Source organism: Diorhabda carinulata, chromosome 6 (genome assembly GCF_026250575.1).
Source record: "Diorhabda carinulata isolate Delta chromosome 6, icDioCari1.1, whole genome shotgun sequence".
In the NCBI taxonomy this organism is placed as follows: domain Eukaryota; kingdom Metazoa; phylum Arthropoda; class Insecta; order Coleoptera; family Chrysomelidae; genus Diorhabda; species Diorhabda carinulata.
In genome coordinates this window covers 6,050,186-6,065,244 of record NC_079465.1, presented here as the reverse complement: position 1 = coordinate 6,065,244, position 15,059 = coordinate 6,050,186, and the positions used below count along the sequence as shown (strand labels likewise).

The 15,059-nt window shown below is 33.0% G+C and overlaps 1 protein-coding gene across 2 annotated transcripts in view; it reads right to left on the bottom strand.

The window, feature by feature from the left end:
• The window catches only part of LOC130895869 (tetraspanin-2A), a 207,351-nt gene that overhangs the window by 37,077 nt on the left and 155,215 nt on the right, over positions 1-15,059 (bottom strand). For both annotated transcript variants that reach the window (XM_057803446.1, XM_057803445.1), the window contains exon 3: positions 12,547-12,723. In XM_057803446.1, the coding sequence (XP_057659429.1) occupies positions 12,547-12,723 (177 nt within the window). The remainder of the gene's footprint in view (positions 1-12,546; positions 12,724-15,059) is intronic.

Sequence of the window (15,059 nt, the reverse complement as noted above, 5' to 3'; positions counted from 1 at the left end):
GAATTTATGGGTACATCAAATTTAACAAATTGCAATCCCCTTCTTGTAGTATAATTTTTTTAAATGAGGAGTAAATACTCATTAGGCGATCATCTGGATGTTATTGGTTTTAATTTTCTGTGAAGGAAACTGTAGAATCGCATAGTTCCTCATAAACAAACATTTTGTAGTGTTTATCGAAAACATTCTGTTCGAATTATCCGAGTTGTTCTGGATACTATTGTCGATCAACTACATATTAGCACTGATCTTCATCTAGATATCTTCACTCCAAACTATTCGACATAATTTACTCAATCTATATCATGTCCAAAAGGTCTACGAGTTGTTACCTCAAGACTTGGTTCAGCGAGTGAGTTTCTATCGATTTATTTCACGTTAGGAGATTCATTTTCCAAATACTAGCTAATGAGATTTTGCTTTAATGGTATGGTTATTACAATTATGATTAATTATCATGAGTATTCAAATGTTATAACTCCTCACAATTTCCAGCGTGAGGTTAAGATAAATTTTTGGTTCGGCCACATCGATCATAATATGATCAATTATTTTACCAAATCTGCTAATTGGAGAAACTTATTTAGAGTTTCTATTGAAAATTGAAACATTTTGAATGATAGATCACTACCCCTTTCTAGTATTAATGTGAGAGACTTTATGGGAATTGCCTCCCCACTCACCGGATATCAATAAATGTGATTTTTCCTAGAGGAGTGTTTATTCTACTCCGGTTAATTTCCGGAAAAAATTGTGAAATCTCATTACAGACAGATGCATCAACTGCTTGTCAGGAGAAATTTCCACTCATTAAAAAATTATATCAACTCAATTACGAAAACAAGCGTCGGATTTAGGAAGGGTCTAGCGGAGGCTGATGCACCAGGATTAGAGTACGTAGAAACCCTCAAAATTACTAATTTGATCCTTTATTTTAGAAACAATATTGGATTTACTACAAAATTTGCATTTGTTCCAAAAATTGGTTGGAAATTTAAATGAATTAATGTGATGCAATCCACACAATAATTTTTCAATCTATATAATAATTTTTTTTTTCTTTTATAAATAATAATAATTTCTATAATCCATGCATTCAAAATGTATGAAATGATGATGAATTAGAAGTACGAGTAAAATCTCTAGTAGAAATATAGTCGAGTGATCTACAATTTGAATTATTTTGTAAATAACAGCAATCCATTTCTCTTATACTTCAACCCGAATTGATTGATAATACATATAATTTATTAATACGATTGAAAATGATTAATTGAATTGTTAAATCAGATATGATCGAAACTTTTCCTAATGTTTATATACCCTACTGATTGCTTGTGACGATACCTCTATTTTTACCTACAATATCTATATATATATATTTAATTTGACATTAACATATTACATTTGAAAGAATTCGAGCTGATTTTGATTTCCTTGAGTGGGCCCCGGGTCGATTTAAGTCCCAGGCTCCACTACTTCTTAATCCGATACTGACTAAAACAACTGAATTTCAAATTGTCAAATTTATAATGTATAAACTCTTGAATTTTTTATAAAATTTAGAACCTTTTTCAAATTAACTGAGATAATAAACTTTTACGACATTTCAATGCTGAGTCACCTCTAATGAAGCCTTTAGGATTGTTCTATCGCTTTATATTCACCATTACGTAATGCCCTTAACAGTCTGCTACAGTGTACTTCATATTTTCAAGTTATAAGGTTGCAAAAAAACTCATTTTTCTCCAAATATCGGGCTGTACTTCAAAGCTCTATAACTCCTCAGGGTATTAAGATAAATTTCTCTACGCTCCCCTTTACGCCTCTGCTTTGTATAGGCTCTTATGCGAGACACCCTATATATGAAAGTTTGAAATACTGGTGGAGGCTTCTCTCCTTCACCAAATATTTGTCGCATTATGGAAATCTACAAAATCGAACTCACTTTAACAAATAATCGCCATAGTAATCAATTACTATCCAACCAAATAAAGCTGATTGATTTTAATGCGAATGCAGAACATATGAATCGCTACAAAGAGATAGGGTATTTACTAATTGATTGCTTTCACCAAAAAGTTTATTTCTATTTGATCCCTTTAGAGCTGAAGTTGGTCAAAGAGAAAGGATTAATTTTTCAATGCGTTGGATGGGATTACAAGCATTCAAAAGATACGTTCAATAATATTTAATTAATTCGTCAAAGGTTTTCATTGGTAATTGATTTCAATGTTTATAGCTTATTTTTTTTCTATTTTCAATATTCTATTTATAAAATAATTTCAAATATGGCTTTTTAAGTTGATTATTTTTGTTATGAATAGAAAGTTAAAAATAAAAATTTCTTAAAAATTTTAAACTACAACGAGAGTGTAAAAAACAAACTACTCAACTGTCCAAATATATCAAAGTCTTTGTGATCTGTATCAAAAGAGGTCAGCCAAGGCTATTGTCAAAAATTCCACCGTTGACTGGAGAAGATGAGTAAATCGCAGTGACCACAGAAGAGAAGGCAGACTCATTGGGTCTCATGATTGCTTCAAGTTCATTTCTTGATTGCCATGGAAAGCTACCACCGAGCCACTCTAGAGATAGATCATCGATGCCAGGAATAGAAATTCGACATTGAGATGTGGCAAAATTTCTCAAAGGCTTGGACGTGAATACGGCAATTGACTTTGATGAAATACCACCAATCGTATTGAAGAAATGCGCAGCTGAAATAACAAGTCCACTATGCAAACTCTTTTCTTATTATATAGGAGATGTGTTTCATTCCGGATTGGAGTGTTGCTCAGGTTAAACCCATAGCAAAAAAAAGAAAAACGACGGTTCCCAAAAACTACCGTCCGATTGCTTTAGTCCCAGCTATTGCCAAGGTCATGGAAGAAGTTGTTAACCAGCAAATTCTGAGATATATTGAGCCTGCTAACATCATCGGGCTTTGGTGAACATAGATCAATCTAGATCTCCTGTCACTAATATATGAAATAAAGCTATAGAGAAGCATGGGGAATCACACTGCACATATCGAAATCGTTTGACAGGTTTTGGCATTTTAACCTACCAATTGAGTTAAGATCGTACAGTTTGTCGTCCTCACTTATCGACTGGCTTAGTAGCTTTCTTAAAGATCGGTCTATCCAGGTCGATATTGATATCGATGCTGTGGGTTTAACTACAAAGGCACGACTTTTCCGAACACTACAGCCTACAGAAGTATTGATTTCACACGGTAGTCCCCACTGGAACTTCTCGAGTGTAATAGGGTTCATTAGCCTCTTGTACTTATTTCTTACATAAAAAAGATTTTTTAGGGAATCGATAAGTTCGATAATCAATTCAAAGGCTGCATTTTGGATGCAATAATCAATTTACGAAATCATTTTCTTTGTTTTTGTCTTTATTTTCTAATCGTATTTTTTGGCAATAATTTTAACTTGGTTTTATATTTATCTAGATCGTTATTGATTCTATATATCCGTTCTTAACTAGTTGGCTTGATTTTTGTTTAAATTTCTTGACAATATTTCATTCTATGTAACTAATCTTTAGAATTTCATCTATAAATCATCATAAAACGCTTCTGATTTTTTTCAGAAACAGAGCTTATTAGATTCCTGACACTTTCAGATATGTCAAATCTTTTTTTAATCTTGTAGCGATTTCCAAGACTTTTTAAAATGAAGTCCGCATCTAGGAGATGAGGGAAATTTCAATAAAAATAGAGGTAGTCGAAAAATATGGGTATACGAAGACTCAACTAATGCTCGATTTATTGCTCGGGACCCATAGGCAGTATAAGAATGAAATTTATGATGCTGTATAAATAAGGAAATTTAAAAGAAGAGTGCTTTTTGAAAGTTAATAGAAATAATATAAATTGCTTTGTTTACAGTTCGTTAATTGCTACTCGACTAGGTTCAAGATAATACTGGTTGTTTTTATTAATGAACGAATCATGTCAATAATAACCTATCCTTTTATGGTGAAAAATGATACTTGGAAGAAATGTTTGCAGTAGGATTGTAAAATATGGTTTAACCTGTGATGGGAAAAAAATAGACATTTTATCTCTGTTGTTAGGTATAAAATTACTGTTTTCCCTGGGAAAAACTCAGTACTTTTTTCAAGGATATTGAATGAACAAATAAGCAGGAGTTTTCATAATTTTTTTAGGATATATAGAGAGTTTGTGTAGCGCAGTTTAGTTCAGTTTATAATAAATAGTCGTAGCGAACAGACCAAAATAGAAATTAATCGAAGAATTTGAATAAATTAATCAAGTTGGTTGAGTGATAGTGATAACTGAATTATATTATAAGTTAGTGAAGTGTAAAGTATTTGAATAAATTAAGAACGTGAGAGACAGTGCTTCCTTTATATCAAAAGTATGATTACTAAATGTGCATTGCATGAATGACACGTTCTTTGGATTATTCAGTTTAATAGTCGAATTTTCTCGTATTGAAATTTTAATTATTCCTGCCATCACAACTGCTGTTGATATACTTCGTAAATGCGGCGTTATTTCATTACTACCACATATTCTAAATACTTCATTAACTATTTCTGTCCTGTATGATTCCGATTTATCAACATATCCTTCAGCAACCGTTGTTGACTTCCGATCGCCATGTTTCTAGAGTGTCATCAAGTCTCTCCCAGATTCAACTAAGAGTGTAGCAAACGATCTCCGAAATGAATGACCCTTTTATGAGTTAGCATTTTCAAGTTGAGGAAATTTAGCCATTAGAACCTAATAAAACTGGTTTTTACTCACAAGCTGATTGTCATATTTTTCATTGTGATATGCATAAATTAGGCAGCTATCCTTTGCTACCGCTGGACAAAGGGTTATGCTTCCTTTTTACATTATTCTTTGATTCCTTAAAAGTTTCACAATCAATAACGTTCCCAAATCTTCAATATAATCTGATGTTACCTGGCTTATTTTACAAATTCGACAAGCTTCTGCAATCCACAATACAACAACAAACTTGTAAGAACCCTGTAAAAACGAAGTATGTTGTGATATCTTCCTTGAGTAAACATGGTCCTTCAATTTTAAAGCATTACATGTGACGTGTTCTCTACGTATGCAATAAAATGAAAAACCCGCTAATATGGCGAGAAATAATTTCTCACGATTATCATGGTAACCTAAGTTAATCATGAACGTCCAGTTTAAAAATTTGGAAACAAAATATTCATTTTTCAACGTAATCTCATTTTAGCTCCATACACTTTTCACATCGATGTTCAATAAGTTCAATACCCTTGTTATAATACGAATCGTCAAGATAATCAAAATACCCATTTACTGCCGACACCTCTTCACTTTTGGATAATCTTTGACCATTGAGCTAAATCCTCAAGTCTGGAAACATAAATTAATTCAAAAAGGCTAAACTGACGAAAAGGATGAATGAGGTAGCAATTCAATGGAACCATCTTCACGACGCTGTTTGTTCCATTGTAAGCAAAGGAGGCACTCGTTTTGCGTTTTGCGTTTTGCGTCCAAATTTTCAGTTAAAATGCAATGTACCTCACTTTTTGAAATTCCTACTATATCTGCTAGCTCATCATGTCACATTGATAACCTTTAAAGTGATAGACTCATGCTTGAAACTGACAAGTCTGAACCTAATGAAGGAAATACAAACATTTTGGAAAAAAACATATCTATTTTTCAATATAATATCATTTTAGCTTCATACACTTTTCCCAGCGATGCTCAAGTTTTATACCCTCTTCATGATAAGAATCGTCAAGCTCCTCAAAATAACTATTAAGAGCCGACATCATCTCTTCATTTTTGGAGAATCTTTGACCAACGAGCCATTTTTCCAATACCACCATAAGGTAGCAATTCAAACTCTAATGCATCAATTTTGGACATTGCAATAACGTATGTGTGAGCTAGTTCATTATCTTGATGACTTTCTTCTCAGCCAATTGCAATTCGTTTTTGCTTAACTTCTCTATTTTAGCGTTGCAATGAGTTTGGAGAATACTCGCTGTTGATAGTTTCTCCTTTTTCAATATAGCCAATGAAAATTATCCCTACCATCCCACAAAACCGCCGCCATGACCTTGCCTTCTTTGGAGCTGATCCCTTCCTAGTCTATTGTTTTGATTGTTCTTTTATCTTGGGTTTGAAGTGATAGACCCAATTCGGCTTTATTTTTGTGAAACTTTACCAAACAATCTATGGAAACATCTTCACGCGCTGTTTTTGTTCCATTGTGAGCAAACGTGGCACTCATCTTGCGCAAAGCTTTCTCATGACCAAATTTCAAGTTAATATGTAATGTATTGCCCTTTTTGGAATGCCTACTATGTCTGCTAGCTCGCACACTTCCAGTCGACGATCATCCAGTACCGCTTTATGAATTTTCTTCAAAATTTCTGGAGTGGTCACCTCATTTAGTCGACCACTGCGATGCTGGTCTTAGCAGGTCATACGGCTTCGCTTAAGCTCTGCTTTCTACGAAAACCAATCACTTATTAATAATATTTAACGAACTAAATTCGTTTAGATACATTGTTCGGTTTATATTTATAGATTTCACTGCCCTTATTTGTTCACTATGACACCAAATTATTTACTGACTTTTGTGTCTGTTGGAGATTCATTTATATACATCTCACTTTCCATAATGTTTGATTCCCTGGAAATTCCTAGTTAGCCGTGTACAAATAAAGAGGCCTTTTTAGAAATTGTCCATAAGAACGGCCACAACATAAAGTAAACAGGTATAAAAAAAGACAGATAAACCAACCTTCCAATGAATGAATAACCAGCGCATTCACCAAACTCTAGATTCGTTTAACATCATCGAACACGACCGGCTTCTTTACGGTCTATGTTAGTCTATACAATAAATTTGGAATATATATTCAAAGCATATAAAAAACAATGAAGTGAAAGTACAAAATGTCCACAACATATTTGATTGTAATTTCATGAGAATATGTTTCATATACTAATAAATATAATACACGATTAACTTCAAATTGTTTTCTTATCAAGTGGTAATATCCTCAATCCTTATAAAAAAAATCCAGAAAGGAATCTTCTATTCCGATAAATCTAAAGGTGAACGTAAAATACAGTGATTAAAATCGACAAATTTCTAGTCCACAATAACACGGTTGTTAGTCTCGGGAGCTTTCTATACGAATTTGTCGTTATATGATCATCTACCTTATCAGCACTCCTCGCAGTGATTCGGTCTCAAGGGTTTATTATCGTTCCAATCCTGTTGAATTAGTGAGAGAATATTATGGAGCACTGCTGTTGAAATACTTCTCATACGATAAAAACCTTAATGGAAAAATATTAATAACTATTTTTGAAGTAACACTGCAGGTATATAATATTTAATGGGTTTATTCTCAAGTTTGGAATAAAATTTTGATCACAACTGGAATGAATCTGGAACGGCTTTTTACATTTTTATTCTAAATACATATAGTAATTAGTACTATAATTTATTCTAGATATACTTGCTTTTCATTGATAAATTATTGAAATTCGTTTCAATAGCTAAGGAATAAGGAACAAGTTGGTGATTTAGCTATTATTGGAAAATTATGCTAAAATTGTAGCAAAACAAACAAGATGTTTCTTGGGAAAGAAAATTTTTGATATCTCTACAAAAACAGGCCATAAATTACATAAGTAGACCTTGTTTGAAATACAACGCTGAGTACACCAAACTTTAGTTTAGACAAACTGTTAGAACAGGACTGGCCTCAAGGTCTAAGTCGGTGGACGAGTTCATAACAATATAAATTTGTGAAGCATAGCAACATAGTGAAGCGGAAAGATATTTTTTTGTTATGTTCACTCATTTGAAAATATTAGACTGTAATAATATTTAGAATAGCAAAATTTACCAGATTTTTTACACTTGCAGTTATCAGACTCGATTTGTCCAAACGCATCGCTGATCCAGAAAGAGATGTCTATCTAACGCATTCTCTAAGTGATATTGCGAGATCTGGGAAAATCATCAATCAAAATACATTTTTCTTCAAAAATTGTGAATTGATTTCTGGTACACAAATGTGATAGTCTTCTTTGTTTCGTTGCTAGCTGATAAAACTCTTCGTCTTGAACTTCTAATATCACCGCTAACATCTTGTTCTGTCTGATAATCGTAATTTCACTGAGAGTCACGAGCTTTACCAGTAGGACATTTAAGACATTATTACGAAAAAGTTCGCAAAATGGTTCCCTATGCCGGCCCTGTCCTATGCTAGTATGGAATTTTAGAAATTCAGCGAATTCGCTCGGCTCTTTTTGGACGGAGTCTTTCATTTTTATTATAAATGGCGGAACTTGTTTGATGTTTAGGTGTTTATAATTGCTTTAGTAGCAAGCGGTTTATTCACAGTATTTCTTCTAAATAATTTCTAGGAAAGTCTATTCATCCATTTCTTTTGTTTCTTTTTGTGTAGAATTTTATTCAAGTATATGAATGATTCGTGTGAACGCAGTTAGTTCAATTTCAAATAAATAGTCGTAGTGGACAGAAAAAATTAGTAAAGTTACAATATGAAGTTTCAGCATTTTCTTCGCTTGTAATTCTAAACATTTTTTCGCACTCATTCTATGGTTTCGTACTGGCTCTTGCCTATATAAAATATTTATCCGGATTAGAACGACTGCTGGTTCATTCTCTTCCTGTAACATATATAAGATCCTAGTATGATTAGTTCGAAAACTTTCTTGAAAGATATTCTTCTAAATGTTCCACACAAAAATCACGAATAACGTGCCACTAGGGGGTTATCACATCAGAAGCAGCATCTCCATCAATATATCAATTTAATATTATTTTCACTATAAACCTATGCTCCATAAACTATAAAAAATGTGTACTGAATGTAAACTAAATAAAAAAAATTTATTCAATTTTTGATTTCTTAGACCTTCTGGTATATTTAAGTTTTTAAATCGTCTTGATTTTAGGTCTCTCCTGATTTGAAATCAGTTTTTTCTAAGACAGTTAATAATGTAAAGTTTCGATTACTTTCAGTCAAAATTTGATTTGACACTGACAATTTCCGTATTTATATTAATCAATAGATCATAGACATCATAAATATCGAAATAAAATGAAAAAAAAATGGGTTTCATCAAGAGAAATTAAATTTTCCCTAGTTTTTCACATGTCAAAAATATGTAGCAGTCATCAATCACATTATTTGTGGTTCATAGCTTTTTCGTTCTTATGAATGTGAACTATCTCTAGAAATTTCCTTGTATTAGATTTTGTTCCAAGAATTTTTTGAATATTTATAATTAAATTTATGTTTTCCCGATATTTCGTGGCAAGTTAATGCAGTATAATTATTTTTATCGTATTGATGAACTTTTAGTCTATTTTCTAAATACTGAGATATCTGCCCTGCACAATCAGTATAAGGCACTCGATATATAATATCACTGTTTTTGAATGTTTTAAATTTTTGTTCAGTGATATATTTGGTTGATTTATTACGCCCTTTATGATTTAGGGGAGCGGGGGGCTAGTTGTAACAATTTATCGCTTCTTGGCTATGAAAGCTTACTTGTTTCGTATTTATGAAATCTAGCAGTACTATTCCAATTAACAACTATTCAACTATCGATCCCAAATAAACTTTTGATAGAACCTGTAACGATTTTTGGTAGAAACGGCTTTGAAAAAAAACTGACGAGTGTTACAACTTACCGCGTGATTGAGGATAGTTGTAACAGGCTTGGGGAAAATTATAACATTGGGAATTGAAAACCAGTTTTATATTTTTTAGATTTATTTGGCATATTTAGCATAAGAAACTTTACAAACGCTAAAACAGGCTTAGACACTTTAAGTCAAATTTTTAATCTAAAAGAAAATATCCAAAAATATACAAATATGAAACATGTTGTTTATTTCCTTAAACTATTAAGGCATTTAAGGCTTAGAACCTTTTATAATCTTAACTGCTTTAATAATCAGACATTTGATTTATTTAGCTTTATAACAAACTTGGACTTTTAAGTTTTATTCTTTCTTAAACTTTCTTAAACTATATAGGAACCTTAGGCTCACAGCCAGTAACAAAATATCAATTTCTTAAATAATCAGGTCTTTTGATTGATGTAGGTAAAATATGCAATGAGATCTTATTTTCTGTTGCACATTTCACATGTGCCCACATCTTATTTATAATGCATTGTATCTACTCCTCGTTTGAATTTTCATAAGTTTCCCCACAAGCTACGAAAAACCATTCCTTGGGTTCAGATTCCGAATCAGAATTTAAAACTTTCTTTTTTACTTTTTCTATTCCTTGTCTTTTAGTATTTTTATCTTATCTGTTTCCTCTCGATCTTTTCCTTTCCTTTACCCTTCTTAGTCTCTTGTGTTTTTTTTGTCTTATTTAACTTTTCTTCGTTTTCTTTTTGTAACTCGTTCTTCTCTGGGCGTGTCTGTGAGAACACAGCATTTTATTTTACGTTGAGGGCGGTTAGTGAATTTTCGTGGTGGAGCTTTCGGGTAAGGCCTTATTTTAGATGGAGAGAAATCATTTTACTTTTGAATACCAGAAGGTCGAGAAGTCGGTTCAAAGTTCGATTGACCCCCAGTATATAATCTATATATATGTATAATCTATATTAAGAAGATCTGTTGTCAAACTGGATGTTCATATCTGTTTCAGATTTTTTGCTTGCAGGATTTGGCTGATCCGTAACATAAGTTGGAGCAAAATCTGAATCTTCACAAATATCTACACTTAGAGGCCATATGCCAGTGGCTTTAAAACCATTCATAATATTAGAATAATTCATTGATAATGGCAAAGAATCCTTAACGATCCCAGGAATGTCGTATACGGTCATCGTTTTCCCTGGGTTGTTATGCATCCACGCTGTCTGTGTTCGGCTTAAGTAATTCTTGAATGGACCACAAACTCCAACATCCAGCGACTGCAGATTATGTGAACAGTGAGGGGGGGAACGATATCATGATATCATGATACTTTCTTCTGCTTTTTTCACCACTGAGATGTTCACGTGTGAGTGATGATTGTCGAGTAATAGGAGGACAGGCTCTTGCTCCGACGGTTTAACAAACTTGATGAAATGATCCAGATATAAAATAAATTCTTATCATAGAACTTATAAGTAACAAGTTACAACTTGCCCCGTTAAAGTGTTACAACTTACCCCACTGCGAGGTATACTTTGAAATAATCTCTATTTAAAAAAAATCCCCTACTTGGTGTGAAATAACATTAAATATAATTAAACTAAACAAATGTTTAGTGTATTTGTATAAATCAACAACTGCGAAACAACTTGAAGTCTGCGATAATCAATTTTGTATAAGCAAAAAAAAAGTCAGCACAACACTGCTTCTTGCGCCGGCGGGGTGCTGATCAAGCTTATATGATAGAAAGAGTATTACGTAGAAGGTTGGGTTGAAAATCAAACGAATGATCTTCTATTATGTAGGTAAAAAATGCTTGTTACTACTTGCCCCTGTTACAACTAGCCCCCCGCTCCCTTCATTGCTAAGGGGAAATACTTAATTTTCTGTTGTTTTGTACATTAATTGATTATAGTATCCTTATTATCCTTTTCTTGAATATATTGTTGATCACTTTCTCCAAATATTTATTTTCTTTCAATTAATAATTGATGTAAACACGCAAATTGTTAGTGTCAAATAATATTTTGATAAAGACTGAAAGTTTTCGAAATGCTTATTTCCAACAGGTTTAAAATAAAATAATTTAAAATCAGAAGAGACTTAAAACCAAGACGATTCAAAAACAACTTACAAAATAAATTTAACTGCAAATGAATGCAGTGATTATATTCACTTAAAAAGCATCCCTGTATTGGTAATTTTATTACATAAAATATTGTATATAGCGTTGCAACAAATCATGTGTCAATTTAAAGATGCACTTCCAAATTTTGAGCCCCCATAGAAAATGTGAGAAATATGTGAGAATACATTATACTTATTTTTAACTGGGCTGTAACATGGCTTTGTATTTGGGTATGTTTTCAAATAGATACCTTGAATAATAGACCTCTGATTGGCTAATTCGTGTGATTTGAATATATTATTCTAATACTTGTAGTATCCTGATTTTTATTATACAGTTCGCAATAAAAATTCACACATTCGCTCTGATATCTAAAATTGTCCGTACTAATACAGTTGTTGGAACAAACCTTTTCCAAAACATTACTTTTGTCGTTAGATTTAATCTAGCGAGTTGGGAATTTACAATGCAGACAATTTTATTCTTCAGGTCCCAGTAGAAGGATAAAATAAATTCATTCTCATCTCTATTCCCTCAAACTCTTATATAGAATAAGAAACATTACTGCATCGCACCCAGCATCCATTTATGCATTTCACAAACTTTGACTTTCGGAAAATGGAATATTCCGTTTTACATAGCAGGATTTTACAAAAACTCGAATTGAATTTCATTCGAATGGAAGAGAAACTAGAAAAATAGTAAAAAACAAACCACACTTACATTTTCTTGAATCATGGCGAGTGTTTGTTGGGATTGCTCGTGATGAGCGTTCATGATTAGAAGTCGCATACGTTCTCGAACCCATGGTTGGAAATGGGAATCTCTAGCGCTGTTATCCAAAAGAACTGCAGAACCAGATAAACCGAATATGAAGCCGAGCACTTGGGTGCCTATGTACTGGAACAAAGAAAAAACATATATTTAAATTTCAACATCAGTGAATAATAGTTTGTTGAGTTGGGTATAGCTGAGGTGATATATTTTGAGATACATAAAACTAAAACAGTGAATAACACGAGTGCAATTCAATTAACTCATTGTAGATCATAGCGGGGACAAGTTTTCTTAAAAAAATCAAATTCCATGGGCAAATTGTATGTGATGCTAGTCACTGCAGTCAGAGCTACTACCTTTAGAATTGTGGCAATCAAAAATGCAGTGCTCCAGCGCCTCACGTTTCGTGATATCTCGTAATGCTCACCAAAATTCACGCATAATTATAAATATAAATATATAACTTAGTTCTGTTCATAGATGTTCAATTACTAACCAATATCGGTTTTGACACTTTGTAAACTGAGACTACACTAAAGATCATTGGCATTTATATGGGGCTGATTGATTTTCAGATTTTGATATTTTGAAAATTTGAGCAATTTTTCTCATAATATAATAACCTTATTCTTATACACTCAACAGCAACAAAATCGGACACTTCATATTGGATAAAACTCAAATTTGATGTATTTGTCTTCAGTTGACATGTCGGGCCTATACTAAACTGTAAGTAATTTTTCGCACATTTAATTATCTTCAATTTATTAACCAAGACTTTTCTGTGATTAGTAGACATGTTTTTTTATTTTGGTCCAGGATAATGGTTCTTTCAAAATGTTGACACAACCCGAGCTGATGCCTTGGTCAGAGAAGACCGAAGCTTACGGTACATTGCCTAAACGTTGGGGTAGCGAAGTCTACCATTCACTATGTACTCCAGCATCTCCAGGAGACTGCTAGTTACGCTAGGAGGGCAGGCAGTGGGCGACCAAAGACAACAACGGCAGTTGACTATCAATTTATTACGCTGTTGGTATTGAGAGACCGACATTTAACGGCTCCTGAGGTTCGGGAAAGACTTGAAGTGGCCCAAAATACACATGTAAATGCAGACACAGTGCGGCGGAGGCTGAGAGTGCATGAATTCGTATCAAGGCGACTCGCGACAGGGCCCCAGCTCATGGAAAGGCGATTATTTGCACGCCCGGACTGAACTGATTTTAAGAAATAGGATCCGATTGCTCGGAGGTACATCAAGAAAGTCGTCCTTGAGACTGTGGTGATCCCATTTGCTCCATTTATTAGCGAGAAATTTATTTCAATGCAGTATAGTCCTAGTCCACATACCACCAGAATTGTTACCGAATACTTGGAGCAAGTGGGAATCACAGTTCTGGACTGGCCTGCACGATCTTCTGATATGAATCCCATAGAGCATTAGCGGGATAATTTAGGGCGGTGTGTTAGACGTCTTTATCCTCCTTCTGGGTGACATAAATCAGCTCCAAGTTGCTCTTTGAAAAAAATGGGGTGCTATTCCGATGGAGTACGTCCAGAATTTAATTTCTTCGATGCCTGACAGGGCTTGAGCTCTTTGCCGTAGCAGAGAGAGTAATACCCGCTATTACATAAATTGTTAGTAAGCCTAATAAAAGTGAAGAATAACTTTTTTCACAAATGAGTTAATTTAAAATTTTTGGAAATAATCAATAAAAATTATCCATTTTTGGTATATTTTGTTTAAATAACCCATAAATTAACCAATTCTTACGATAAATTAAAAAGATTGATATATTTAACAAAATTATAAGTCCAAATCTGCTGTTGAGTTTATATAGAGTTTTGGAAAATCTTTTTTTAAACATTGGAATAAATGCAAAATTTCCTACCAATCAATTTACCAGTGTATATTAGAATGGAATGTGATGATAATTATAATAAATTGAACTATTCTACTACATTCCTACTCCACTCTTTGAGCATGAGCACCCTCTTTAGAATCGATATTAAAACAAAAGCGGAAATTTTAGCCAACAGATATTACAATTTTTGAATTTTGAATTGAACGTATTATCTAAAAATTGAATTTCACTTTCATTTTCAACAGAAATACCGTTTTTGTTCAATTAAATCTTTTTATAGTTCCAAATATTAATTTTAAGTGAAGTTTCTATTGAACCAGAACGTGTATATACGGTAATCCCCTAAAATCCCACTCCGAATGTTGATTTTTTTTATATTGAGTCCATAGTGGAATAATCTCGAGATCAGTAGCATTCTATCGACATATTATCGCTTGAGTAGATTCAAGTAGGTTTTCCATCGTATCACAAAATTCAATCTGCTTTATATTATTCTAGGAAAATATTTATATTTCAAAGTAATTAGAACAATTTTTTTTTTTCAAAATAATCTGAGCAGTTCTTCGGTTATGTAAATTTGTGCACCAATTTATC